The sequence below is a fragment of the Lactuca saligna genome, chromosome 5 (assembly GCF_052625555.1).
Source record: "Lactuca saligna cultivar CGN05327 chromosome 5, ASM5262555v1, whole genome shotgun sequence".
Classification (NCBI taxonomy): domain Eukaryota; kingdom Viridiplantae; phylum Streptophyta; class Magnoliopsida; order Asterales; family Asteraceae; genus Lactuca; species Lactuca saligna.
In genome coordinates, this window is record NC_136421.1 from 73375728 (window position 1) to 73389688 (window position 13961).

Consider the following 13961-nt stretch of genomic DNA (forward strand, 5'->3'; position numbering starts at 1 on the left):
TATATATTTTTATAACTAGATATTTCATATACAAAAAACTTTTAAAAAAAATTTATATAGAAAATATAAGATTTTTATGTGAAAATACGTTTTTTTATATTAATATGATTTTATAAAGAAAAAACATATTAGAAAAAAAAATTGAGATAAAAAGTTGTAAAAAAAACTAAAGTTGGGATGAATTCATAATAAAATTCTAAAATTATGGCAAAAAGGGTAATGTTTGGACCAAATTTCTAACAAAACTTAAAATATGGGCAAAAAGTATAAATTTTGGACCAAATTTGTAAAAAAAAATTGAAATCTGGGCCAAAAATGTAATTTTTGAAAGTTGAATGACCTGTTGACCGGGTCAAAGGGTTAAATTGAATACGATTACCGGTATTTAGGACTTAATTAAATAAAAAATAAATATAGGGATTAAATCGATTATTAGGCCAATATATAGGGACTTTATTGCAGTTTTCCCTAAAATAAAATAAAAAAAATAAAAGATTTGTTTTTTTATTTGGTCTTTATGGACCCCTAAATAAAAAATAAAAAATAAAAGTATTTGTTACCCCTGTCATTATTGACATTACAAACAAGTTATCCGGTTTAATAGATGATGTGGAGTTTCGCTCCCATAAGTCAAAGTAAAAAATGTATGGATCATATATTTCACATGTGAAACACAAAGAAAATGCTTAAATCTTTTTCTTACTTAGCTACTCCTATAAAACCTAGAAGATTCCAACAGACCCTCAAGATCATAATGAGAAGACTTCCTAACCACAAACTCTTCAATGGTAGCCTACCTTCGTCCCCTTCAACAACTATAACCATACACCAAAACCTTGCACGCTCGAAATGTAGATTCCCTCGTATCACTACACTGACCCCAAAAAATTCGGGTATGCCGATATCTTCCAAGCAGAATACCTAGTTCTCCCCCACTTATGATTTGAACTACCTTCGACTGACACATGCAATCTCAGAGCCTCCCGCCAGCTCGGTTAGGTACTTGCCATCACTAACTCTCGGTATGCAAAATGGCATATAAAAATACTTTGAATAATGACCAAACAATCCTAAAAGAAACCTTGAACCTCAGACGGAGACCTCGGAAACTATGACATCCTTTAATTTTCAAAACCAATTAAAAATTTTCTTTACGCTTTTAAAATTATTTATTTATATTTGCAGAAAATCTCAGTACAAAAGATCATTTTGATTACAAATGTTTGTTTCCAAAATGTTAAAACCCTAAGGATGTCATAATCAATACAGATACATAAGTTACAGTGTAAAGACGTGATGGTCCTGAATACTATTACAGGTTGTCTCTTAATCACTCAACATCCTAATCAAGTTTTGCTAGCTTAAGTCTTGATACCTATGATGCATATAAACTAAGTGGGCCAGGTTGGGAAAACCTTGTGAGATACATAGGGATTTCAATCTCACAATATTGATATGATAATATTCCTTAATAATCACACCCACAAAACCAACCGTTACCATACTAAATCCATATAGGCTTATATTCCTACATATATATTCCTACCGATCCACACAGATCCTAGTCCAAGATTACAAGGAGAAATTATATTGTCTGATAAACTGTTAAAAGACTGACTACTTTGTTAGGGGCTTCCTTTGTTGATGTAAGTCATAAAGGCATATTGGCCATCAAAGTATTTAATGAATATAGTTTTCCAATTCATATATGTTTGTTGCTCACACTAGAAACGTAATTCACAAGACCGTCTAGAATGATCAAGTGTTGTCACCTACTCTGTGGGGTACCAAACATACCGCTAATAGTTACCTGATCGAGACCCACCATTTCTGTTCATCCCGTACGGAGCTACCGTACATCGACACCTGATAGTGTCATGGAACAGAATTTTACTCTCCGTTCCTTGGTTATGCACATTCTCCTAATGAGACTACCTAATATAAAACTTATTTGATCTAGGTATCTTCCATGAGTCCAAGTTTATCCCTAGACTATATTACAATGTCTGTAACCAACTTTTAATACCAACTGTATTATTGGGTGACACTAACATATTTCTAGTGTATTTATATTCCCTACAGAACATTAGGTATTATTATTCTTTTATCTTCTTAGCAATGCTACCTTTAATACTACTATATGATGTTATCTATTTAATTTTAACATAAAATAGAACCATATCTGGTTCGCACATAGCATAGTATATACATGTATTAACATATAATCCAGGAAATAAGTATATAATTCATTTACGACTTCCAGAGATATTTAATACTTTAATTATACTTGTATTAAATCATGTTCATGAAAGGCACTATGCACTCACTTGAAAAGCTCTCTGGTGATTGGTGAATTGGGCAACCTTTTTCCAAAAGACCTAGATGTACATAACGCTTAGTCTTAGTCTAACTTCATACTTCATGGAACTATTATCCTAAGGGTTCGAATTTCACAACAATTGTAGCATCCCGATGATAAGGTACTTCTAGTTTTAACCCTATAATTTTATTATATTGCAATTTGGACCCTAAGTAAAAGAAAGAGTGCATTGAAGGCCCTAGTGGCATTTTCATAAATTCGGTGCTGGGGAAGTACCCCATGTGTACGTGTGTATGTTGAGTGTACTAAGGTGCGCCAGCATAGTGCGCCGTAGTATGCTGGGCGTACGTGCCAAGCATGCAAACCCTAATTTTTAGGGTTTGGCTCATATTTAAACCCCATTATAGCCTCATTTCTCTCACCTCATCAACCTCCATCCTCTTGATACGCTTTTGCAACCCTACTCCATCATGTGAAGCATTTCTAAGCTTGAGAGTGTGTGTTTTGTGCTTTTGAAGAAGATGGGTGGAAGGAGATACCACCTTGGAGGAGTGAAGCTCTTTAGATCCATGATCACATCACCTTTTGGCACCATTTGGAGGTATAAAGTTCTGAACTTGGTGAAGTTTCATTTAGATATTATGTTGGAATGATTTTTGGTCCTTTTGTCCTAAATGTGGAGATTCATGAACATAGCATGTTCTTGACCCATTAAGTTGTCCTTTCAAACCTTTGGAAGGATCTTGAGTCATAAAAATGGGTTCCAAGTGGTTGGTTTTGCTCCATGCATCATTTAAAAGGTCTTAATGGATTAAGAAGTTGAGTTAAGCACTTAATAGACATCCAAAGTCATAAAGTTGGAAACTTTATGACTCTTGAGGGTATTTTAGCCCTGGATCTGAAAGATGGATGTGAGAGCTTAAGCCATTAAGCTCTTATTGAAAATTTGAGGATCTGTGTAACACCGTAAATTTTCAAACAAATTTTTCATTTTAAAATCATATAAATCTCATCAACACATTTCACAAAATCCCCAAAATGTCAAATTATCAAAGAACATGTCCATAATTATTTTAAATAAAATCTAAGATCCTCAAAACATAACTCCGTCTCGTGTGTACAATCAAGTCGGCGCCTTCCCGTGATCCTGAGAAGTACCTGAAACACATAACACGGTAAGCATGAAGCTTAGTGAGTTCCCCAAAATACCATACATAACTCATTAGCCTCTGATGAATATATCTCGAATAAGACCCTTCAGTCACTGTGTCTTAGTGGAACCCTGCGGTCCCATAACTCGGGTGGACCCTCCGATCCTAACTCAATAAAGCTCAGAATAATACACAACATAAATCACAAAAACATAATGCATGATATCACAATACTCAATAAAACATACAAGACCCTCTGATCACACAAAAGTACCAATCAAGGTAAGTATAGCAAGAAGACTAACCTCGTAAGTAAGCAAAGAAATCATGTACCCCTCGAACGGTCTAATCCCTGCCAACATGTCATAAGTATCTCTAATTAACACTTAAATCACAACTCTAAATAAATCAAGCTATTTTCTCTCTCTAACTCTTGGGATGGTTAAAAACCATTTTACTCCTCCATGGTCCCCATAATCCCTGTCTTGACCAAACCCTAAGTCAACAGAAGTCAACACTCGAGTCAACAATCCATATTGACCCGACTCGTCGAGTGCATCTATGTGACTCGCTGAGTACCCTCGTTCTTTCATTAGTGTTGCGGAAATCCAACTTAACTCATCGAGTTATCTCATCAACTCGCTGAGTTACTCATGTCCAGACTCGTCGGGGAAAACCCTAGCTGACTCGTCGAGTCAACTCACTGACTCGACAATCCCTTCAATCTATGTTCTCATTTAGATGTTTTAAGGTAGAGTTACAACCCCAAACTCTAGATCAAGCCTCCTAAGGCTGAGATACCACATAAAGCTGTAAGCTTTACGTCTATGCATGGCACTTTGGGCTTGAAATGCCAAAACAAGTTCCATTTAGGGTCCTAAGCAATAAAACTCTCATCTAGCTTGATAAAGCTTGGACCTTTGGTGTTAAGGGACCTCACAAGGTCCAGATCTGAAGTCTCAATCTCTTAGCAAGCTCAAATTACTCAAAGTCTCAAAGAAATATGGAAAAATCCCTAAAAGCTTCATAGCAACGAGATCTAATCAAAATGATGAGCAAGGTGGTGACTTTTACCTTCCCACAAAAGCTAAGGATGGATAAACACTAACTCCAACAGTCCCTTCTCGTTCTAATCCTTGGTACTCTTGTCTTCTCTTCCAAAAGTGCACAAAAATGCCTAAGATCAGCTTTCTTCTCTCTTAGATCAATCTAGACTATTAGGGTTTCACACATGGGAGTAAGGTGGTTGGTGAGGCGAAAATGAGGGCTTAAGGTCCTTTAAATAGGACACAACCTCAGAGAATTAGGGTTTTCTCTCACAGCGCCAACTCATCGAGTTGGTCCCTCCAACTCGTCAAGTTGGTCGTAAAACCCACAGTGGCAGAGCTAGGGTCAAACTTAAGGGGTATCCCAATTTGTTTTTTGTGTAATATACAATAACGAAAAAATTAAAAACCGCAATTTCATTAGATATAAAGGTCAATTTCCATAACAAAATTACATTTTAAAGTTCACCTCTTCGATCTTTCATTTTACGAAAGCGAGTAATTACATTTTCAGTCTTAACATTCTCTGGTGCTTCTTTTTCTACACTACAAATCAAAGCACCGTTCATAAAATCGTCACTTATTCTATTACGAAAATCGGTTTTCAAGACCTTAATTGCAGAAAAACACCGTTCAACGGTTGCGGTTGCGACTGGCAAAACCAAAGCTAGTTTTAATAATCTATAAACCAAAGGAAAAGAGAGGTGCTTCCCGGTTTCCACCAACAAACGAGAGAGGTCGGCAATTCCCTTCAAGTTGAAAAATCTTTCATCATGGAGCAAAGAGTGATAATAGATATCAAGTTGTCCATTAAGTTGCGCCCTTTCTGAATCGTCAAAATCATTTTTGTATATCTCACTTAGCTTTAACAAATTTGTTTTATCAAAACTAGAAAATGAGTCACAAGGACTCAATGCCGCCATGTTCTCCATCAACTCCGTGCGAACTTCACTAAATCTATCCCCAAATTCTTGAATTTGCATATCTAAAATTGTGTTAAAAATCATAACTTCAAAATGATGTTGATTAGTCTTATTGGTCCTACTCTTGCGTGGGGTAACATAATATCCCGACATGTCCACAATTTCAATACTATGTTTTTCACAAAAAGCACATACCGTCTTCCAAATTTGTGGAAACCCATCTTTTCTAAAAACTAGCAATGCTTTCTTTGTCCCTTTTACTAACGATGTCGCTTCCAAAATATTTTGATCTTTTTTTTAAGATGCTTTGACAAGGTATCCGTGAGACATAGAATTTCCAACATCAAGTGTAAAAGAAACACGAAATCAAGTGTCTTGAAATTTGACAAAATACCCTTTGCTTGATTACGGTTAGATAAAGTAGACCCCTCCTCTTTGACATATTTAAGTACCGCAACAACTTTTGCAAACAAATTCACCAAACTTACAATTGTTCTAAAATGTGAACCCCATCTAGTATCTCCAGCTCGAACAAGAGAAATCTCTTGATTCAACCCTTTTCTTGTTTCTGTTTCACCAATACCAATTTCAGCTGCCACTCTTTCTTTTTGCATCTCTCGTATCATATCTTTTCTCTTACAAGAACCACAAACGACAGTAACCACCAAAGCTAGTTGTTCAAAGAATTCATCAACATCATCATGTTTCTTTGCAATCGCCACAACCACTAATTGAAGTTGGTGTGCAAAACAATGTATATAATGTGCATAACTGTTTTCATTTAAAATCAAAGATTTCAAACCGTTGAATGAACCACTCATATTACTTGCTCCATCATAACCTTGTCCCCTCACCTATATATTTAAAAAAATTAATAAAAAAACTATAAGCAATAAAAATAAAACTAATATCGTATTAAAATTTAAAGGAATAAATATTTTATGGTTTCTCACATGAGTCATACTCAAGTTATTGTTGGAAAATATGGTATTAATGGCGGCTTTAAGAGTCAAAGAAGATGTATCCAACACGTGAACAATTCCAATAAATCTTTCCTTTACAATCCCTAGTCTATCAACATATCTCAAAACTATAGCCATTTGTTCTTTTTTGGAAACATCAATAAATCAACTAAAATAGCAAACACATCTTTGTTAATTTCATCACAAATAGACTTGATTATCTCTTTTGAAAAACAATCGACAATATCTTTTTGAATCGTGGGAGAAGTCAACTTTTCATTTTTTTGGAGCATTTTCTAAAGTAACTTTAAAAATCTTCTCATTATCTTCTCTAATCAAAGATAATACTTCAATGAAAAGTCCTTTATTATTAGACTTTTCCGTCTCATCATGTCCAGGAAATGGTAATGTATTTTTCAATAAAAATCTACAACTACGGATTGTAGCACGTAATCGAATTTCATAATTACTTTTCTCAAGTTCTGTTTGCTTATGCAAGACTTCACCGATAGATTGGTTTTTTCTCAATAGCAAATCACACTTTTCTTGGGCCTTATGGTGATACCTTTGAATATTACCCATATGTTTCCGGAATGAGCCTTTTTTACTCCAATTGTCAAAGCCTTCGGTTATAAATGCATCTCTTCCACCTTGTTCCCCTACCATATCTCCATACAAATAGCAAAAAAAAACAATATGCCTTCTTATTTTTTATGCTATACTCTAACCATGGAAAACCAGTAAACCATTGCACAACAAAACGTCTTGGTTTATTACTAAATAATGTATATTCAAAACTATGCCCCTTTGGTTGACAAGGCCCTTTAATCAAATATACCCTCCTTATTTCATCCCTTTGATTAGGATTATAAGATGTAATTGTTGGCCTATCCCCTGGGTCCGAAGGAAGATCATCCAAATCAAAAGATTGTGTCGCTTTTGGTTTGGGCATTGGTTGATTAGTTTGTGGAACTTGAGTAGGTTCATTAGATTGTGTTTCTTGAGGTTTTAGTATTGGTTGATTAGTTTGTGGAACTTGATCATTTTCATTAGCCCTATTTTTTTGGAAGTTCCTTCACCATTGTTGTCTCCAACATCTAAATGTCTTTTGATAAAACTTTTAATAACAACCTACAATAAAAAAAATATGAACTATAAACTGGATTTCAAGTTTCAACAACAGTAAATAAATAACAACCTAGTAACATACAATCAAATTATCAATTATCAAGATATATCAACTATAATCCCGGTTCCCAATTTCAACAACAATTGAACAAATAGAAATCTACAATAAAAATATATCAACTATAACTTGATTTCAAGTTTCAACAACAAATAAGCATTAAGTATTAACCCTACTCCCTAATTTAACAAAGTTATTGTTAATTTCTAATTTTTCAAACATAATAACATAAAAAATTGAATTTTAATTAACCTAAAAACGTAATAGGGATGATTATTTTGATTATACCAACTTGTTTCATTATGATGGAATATCCGAGGAGCGGAAGAGGTGCCCGAAATTTTGCAATTGAGATTTGAGAATTGAGAATGCTCGTTGCGTTCACGTCACACGTCTCCACTCTCCACCACGATCGTAGATTCGCAGCAAGGCAGAAAAGAATTGATGAAGTCCAGAAGTCGGCAATTGAGATATCACGACCGTAATATGTGTTTAATCGACATTACGTATGCTTTTTTTATTGGACTATTGGGCTTAAATCTTAATACCTCTTTGTTTCAATAAATCAATTGGTATGGGCTAGTTTGTATTTTGGTCCATTTAGAAATAACCTGAAACTTTTTAGGGTAGCCCAACTTTTTTCCCGATATAAAACCGCAATATAAAACAAATTTTTTCGAAAAAATTAACACTGTTAAAATTTTTTGAGGGGTATCCTGGGATACAATATAAATCCGCCTATGAAAACCCACGTGGCCAAATCTGTCTCTACTCGACAAATTGGGGCCTCTAACTCGTCAAGTTGCTCAATCAAAACTATGAAAATTAAATAAATATTATAGCTGGGAGTCGGGATGTTACAATTCTCCCCCACTAGAATTAGACTTCGCCCTCGAAGTCATGCTATGGAAAGAACTTTGGGTACTGCTTGCGCATATTGGACTCCGACTCCCAAATCCACTCAGATCCCTTCCGATGTTGCCACTGGACCTGAACCAGGAGCACCTCTTTATTCCTCAAGACCTTCACCATCCTATCCAAGATCGCTATCGGCTTCTCAATGTAATTCAGGCTCGCATCTACTTGAATGTCCTCTCAAGGTACCACCATCGTCTCATCAGCTACACACTTCGTCAGCTGAGACACATGGAAGGTATTATGAATGTGGCTCAGCTCTACAGGTAGCTCCAACCGGTAAGCTACCTTACCCACTTAGGCGATCACCCTGAAAGAACCAATGTATCTGGGGCCCAACTTGCCCCATTTCTTGAATCGAATCATCCCTTTCCATGGGGATACCTTCAGGAGGACAAAATCTCCGACCTGAAACTCTAGCTCGGATCGTCGCCGGTCTGCATGTCACACCCCCGAACCAGAACGGCGGAAACGTCCGGGAGTTGGGTGACTTCATCTTGTAATATCATCACAGTGTATATAATTGGATCAAGACAAACATCATCATCACACATACAATAGTACAACATACTATATACTAGGTTTACATAATTATAATTGTTCACAAAAGTTACATCCCCAAAATAATAAGTGTATGATGGAAACAAAATGCAACATAATCCACAAGTTCCCGAAGACCGACCTGCTTAACGATTCCCAGAGAATACAAGTTATTTTGAAAATGTCAACATATATAATGTTGGTGAGTTCATAAGCATGTTTGTATGAAAAGCTTTGTATTATTTTGTAAACACCAGAAAATCCGATATTTTCTGTAAAAATGGTTTGGAAGTTTTGTGTCAAATCTTGTATTAAAGTATGCATGTTTCTGTTATGAAAATGTATAAAGAGAGTATTCCAGAAAATCCTAGATTTTCTGTTGTAAGTAGAAGGTAGTGTATATTGTATGTTTCCTAAAAAATCCGATATTTTCTGCTTGTAAAAGTGTTGTAGTCTAAAAACCCTAAGACCGAGTAACAATGTATGTATGATGTTGTATCACCAGAAATGTATATGTATTCCTTAAATTTATAGTGGGGTTAATCTCTATGTGAGTCGTTATAATCATGCTTGATATGACTGATCTGCTTGTCATGACGTTTTTCAGGCGTCGACTTGTTTAAGGTAAGACATTTGTCACCCTAGACTAGCCTAGTCTAGCTGTAGCGAACAACTCAGGTGTGGGGTTGTCAACCCCGTATGGATCTACACATGAACTCTCTTTCTCCCTCCATGAGACTCTGGTTAACTACAAGACTTAAGGTTGTACACCAGGTAGGTACGAATGAAAGAACGTCTCACAAGAAACTTAACTAAAGATACGCGAACAATGTATCACATTGTTTTCTGTTTTAAGATAATTTCTTCGAGTATGCATTTGATCACAAAACATTGGTGATGAAAATACCATTTGTTTTTATCAAAGTATCAAGTATAAAATGTGATGTGAAACCCAATAAGAAAATCAATGGGCCCATAAGGCTCATGTAACATGTAATGCGTGTACAGGGCCCAATAAGCATATAATTGGGTCATTAAGTCCCAATAAACATGAAATGTGTATACTAGGCCCAATAAAAGAATGAATGGGCCTATAAAGCCTAAGTAACATGTAAGGAGTGAAAATGACTTAATTAGTTTGTTTGATATTACAATACATCGTTTTAGCTCAATTAATATCAAAATGACATAGTAGGCCCACTTTTCATTAAATTTGACATTCTTGGCCCATTAAGCCGATAATTTACATTATAGTCCCTTTTTGAGAAAAATGACACTTTAGGCCCATTAAGACCGACAATTTACATTTAAGGGCCCATTTTGAATAAAATGACCTTTTCAATCCATTTTGTTAAAAATAACATCTTCGGCCCAATTTTATTAGAAATAACATTTTCAGCCCAATTAAATTGGAAATGACATTTTCGGCCCAAGATTAACAGAAATAACATTTTAATCCATTAAGAGTCAAACATTACCTTTTTAGGCCCATGAAACTGTGAGTTTCTAAATAAGACCCATTTTTGTGAAAATTGACAAATTTAGCCCATTAAAATCGTAAATGCCCAAATAGAAGCCTATTTTGTGAAAATTAACACTTTTGGCCCATTTAAAACCATGAATATCATAAAGATTCATTTTTATCTAAAAATGACTCTTTTGGTCTTCTCCAAAACCGTGAGTGTCATTAAAGACCTCACTTTTTTTGTTTATTTGTCAAAAATGTCACATTATACGTTTTTATTTAGTTTTCAAACATCCTTATCATGTTTAATCCTTTCAACTTCATAGTAAGTCACATAAAATGGTTTAGTTTACAAACATCACCAATTTGAGTAGATATTTCGAGTTTGGTGAAGATTTAGCATGTTTTAATAACATAATGACAACATATAACATGAAAACACACATATACATACATAAATACATAGATCTAACACAAAGTAACTTGTATCCTCCCCCAAACATATTAAAAACCAAAAACAAGGGGGTATGAACTCACCTTGTGCTTGATCGGTTTTGAAGAAGGAGAAAGAAGGAAGTTTTTGGCCTAGCTTGCTTCTTAAGGAGATTTTTCGAAATCAAGATGGTTCTAGGAGCATGAACACGAAATGAGAGTGGTTTAAGGAGAGATTTTTAGTGTAAACTTGAATTTAAACCATAGAGTTAAACAAGAACTTACTAAGTTTGGATCTTTAGTGAGGAACTTTTGAACACCCACATACACACTCACGATATTTGGAAGGGAAATATGAGAGGAGTTCTTTGAGTTTGAGAGGAAGAGATGAGACAATATTGTGTTTGAAATGAAAAATGGATGAGGTATAATGAGAGGGGTTTGGCCGATGGGAGGAGGAGAGAGAGAAGAGAGAGGCTAGTTCTTGAAGTATGTTAGATAAAAATGCAAGTGTTGGATGTATGGGAGGTAAATACATGGATATCCTCCATAAAATATGGAGGTGGCAAACAATCATCATATGCAAATATTTTTTTTTTTTTTTGTATATAGGGCTGAGAATTTAGAGAGGGAAAGAAGGAAATTTGGTGTTGGGCTTACATTGTGCATATAAAAGTCAAGAGTATGTGAGCCCAATAAGGATTTTTGGCCCATTGGGCCGACATATGTGTTTACAGCCCAAATGACGAAGGAAATGGGTTTTCAACCCATTAAAACTAAACAAGTGGTTTTCGACCCTATAAGGCCCATGATGAGTCTTATGGCCCAAAATCAATTATGTAGTGAATATGGGTTAAATTAGGGACCAAATGAGGTATCTAAACCTAATATAATCAAGTTGAGGGTTTATTGGCCCATTAGGCCCAATAAGAGGGTTCTGGTCCAATAAGAGTTTGAACTGGGAAGTTAGGGTTACAACCCAAAGTCAAGTGAGTGTAGTGCATTGAATTGGGTTTAGGGCTTCATGAGTGAGTTTTGATTCGAATAGTTGTTTTTGAAATGAGCACATGTATAACATCAATCTTATAGTTATAAGATACTTCCGAAGTTGATCATACATAGATAGAATTTTCCTAGCCAAAAATGCTAGTTGTGACATCATCCTCCCGTTAAAGGGAATTTCATCCCGAAATTCTTTTGAAAGTTATTCTTAGGAACTAGAGAAAATGTGAGGGTACTTTTGCATCATTTGGTCTTCGTGTTCCCATGTGAATTCTGGTCCGTGCTTTGTGTTCCATTGAACCTTCACAATCGGAATGTGGCTTTGTTTTCCATCAATACTAGAAAAACAGCCTTTTACGATGCTCATTGCGCGTCGTAAAAGGCTCAGACGACGCACAAATGCGTGTCAATGAAGGCCCTGTTATAAAGAGAGACGACACGCTTTTGCGCGTCGTAACCTTACGACACACGTATTAATGACATGCAATGCGTATCATTAAAACCCCTGTCAAGAAAGGCCATGTCATAAATGAAGATGACACACATTTTTGCATATCGTAATTTTGAATGTTAAAAAAATATATTATTTATGTATTTGTTAATTTTTAAATTAAATTTGCATTTAATGTCTCATAATAAAAATACAATACCATATACAAAAAATACAATCAATTGCATAAAATTTAATGTCATACAATTGTATTTCTTACAATATCTAAATTAACATCTAATCTACTCTGTACATCAAATTCCAACTAAGTAAAGTTGCATCTTGCCTTTCATAATTATTTAAAACTAATGCTCCAGGCAGCTAATTATATGGATAAGTAGTTGTATATTGGCCCATCTCACTCAAGAATGACTTAGCTAAATTCAACTCCAAGTCTTTACTGCATCTTGCTGATAATGCTGCAAGATTTGTATCAAGTGGCTTCATATTCCTTTCTTCCATCAACATTACCTGATGCACAAAATACACAGAAACAAAAAATCATTGTAGAGGAAGGGGTAATTTGGGAAAATGTGAGGGGTATCCTCTGCAAAACAAAACAAAAAATATCCTCTGCAAGATTTGCTCGTTAGTATCCTCTACAAAACAAAACAAAAAATATATATCAAAAGATGGAAGTATGAAAGATTTTGATTTATGTAAATGTTAGATGAATAGATGATCAACATAAGGGCTTAAAAGTATACCAGAAATTTGCAAAAGTTTGAAACTTGCCTGATAAGTTCACGAAGGAAGGCCTCTTTGTTGCTGTATAATTGTGTATGAAATTGTTGTGAATAATAGGTTAAAGGATCTGAATTATATATTATATATAAAATATAAAATGCTAATTTACGGCTTCATGAAAGAGAACCTGAGGTTGCAAATGCCCTTTTTCACACATTGAAACCACATCCTCCCATCTTCCAATTACCTGTTACAATATCTCGTTACTTTTTTCATTTCAACAAACATCATAATTCATAAAGTATGCAATTTAATTACATAAATAAAATAAACTACATTCTTTTTTCTTTGTTTACTTTCATTTACTTTTCTAGTTGTACATAACAAACAACATGTTTGAAAGAAAGTCTGATGATTGTAAAACACATACATATATATACATACATACCTTGACAGTTTTGTCATCATACATGACCCATCGTTGACGAGCATGGCTGTATGCAAAACAATGATAATGCTGCCCATAATAGCATACCTTAAAAGAACAACAATAGTTAGATAACTCTTTATAAAAAAAATATTTTTTTAATTATAATTTATAAAAAGAGATGAGGGATTTGTACCACTGAAACAAGGGTGCGCCTGTTGTTTGGGTCAAGTCCACGATAAAGAACACTTAAATCAATTTCTGTAGATAAGGCTGCCAATGTCACATTTATATCTTCAACAATTTCACAAGTATTCTGCCATCCAAGTACTACACAAACAAAATAAAACTGTTTAACAAAATTCATAAAAACAAATTTCAAGAAAAATAAAAATAAAAAATACTTGTTGTGAAA

The 13961-nt window shown here is 34.7% G+C and overlaps 3 protein-coding genes across 5 annotated transcripts; all 3 read right to left on the reverse strand.

Moving 5' to 3' along the window:
* Nucleotides 1-4975: 4975 nt before the first annotated feature.
* Nucleotides 4976-6540, reverse strand: LOC145045429 (uncharacterized). The gene is made up of 3 exons (XM_078993755.1): nucleotides 6394-6540; nucleotides 5835-6294; nucleotides 4976-5502 (listed from the first exon to the last, which is right to left on the reverse strand). Exons 1-3 carry the CDS (start codon nucleotides 6538-6540, stop codon nucleotides 4976-4978), a joined length of 1134 nt encoding a protein of 377 aa, XP_078849881.1.
* Nucleotides 6541-6678: 138 nt separating this feature from the next.
* LOC145045430 (uncharacterized) lies at nucleotides 6679-7068 on the reverse strand. The gene has a single exon (XM_078993757.1). The coding sequence runs from the start codon at nucleotides 7066-7068 to the stop codon at nucleotides 6679-6681; it is 390 nt and encodes a 129-aa protein (XP_078849883.1).
* A 5528-nt stretch (nucleotides 7069-12596) lies between these two features.
* On the reverse strand, nucleotides 12597-13957 carry LOC144998814 (uncharacterized). Of its 3 annotated transcripts, none has more exons than XM_078958546.1 (5): nucleotides 13743-13957; nucleotides 13568-13654; nucleotides 13307-13366; nucleotides 13168-13200; nucleotides 12597-12903 (listed from the first exon to the last, which is right to left on the reverse strand). In XM_078958546.1, exons 1-4 carry the CDS (start codon nucleotides 13911-13913, stop codon nucleotides 13177-13179), a joined length of 342 nt encoding a protein of 113 aa, XP_078814672.1. In that variant the 5' UTR covers nucleotides 13914-13957; the 3' UTR covers nucleotides 12597-12903; nucleotides 13168-13176. The 3 variants fall into 3 exon arrangements, with proteins under 3 accessions (XP_078814672.1, XP_078814674.1, XP_078814673.1); XM_078958548.1 differs by having other exon boundaries at nucleotides 12597-13031; XM_078958547.1 differs by having other exon boundaries at nucleotides 12597-13031; nucleotides 13140-13200.
* Nucleotides 13958-13961: the final 4 nt, after the last annotated feature.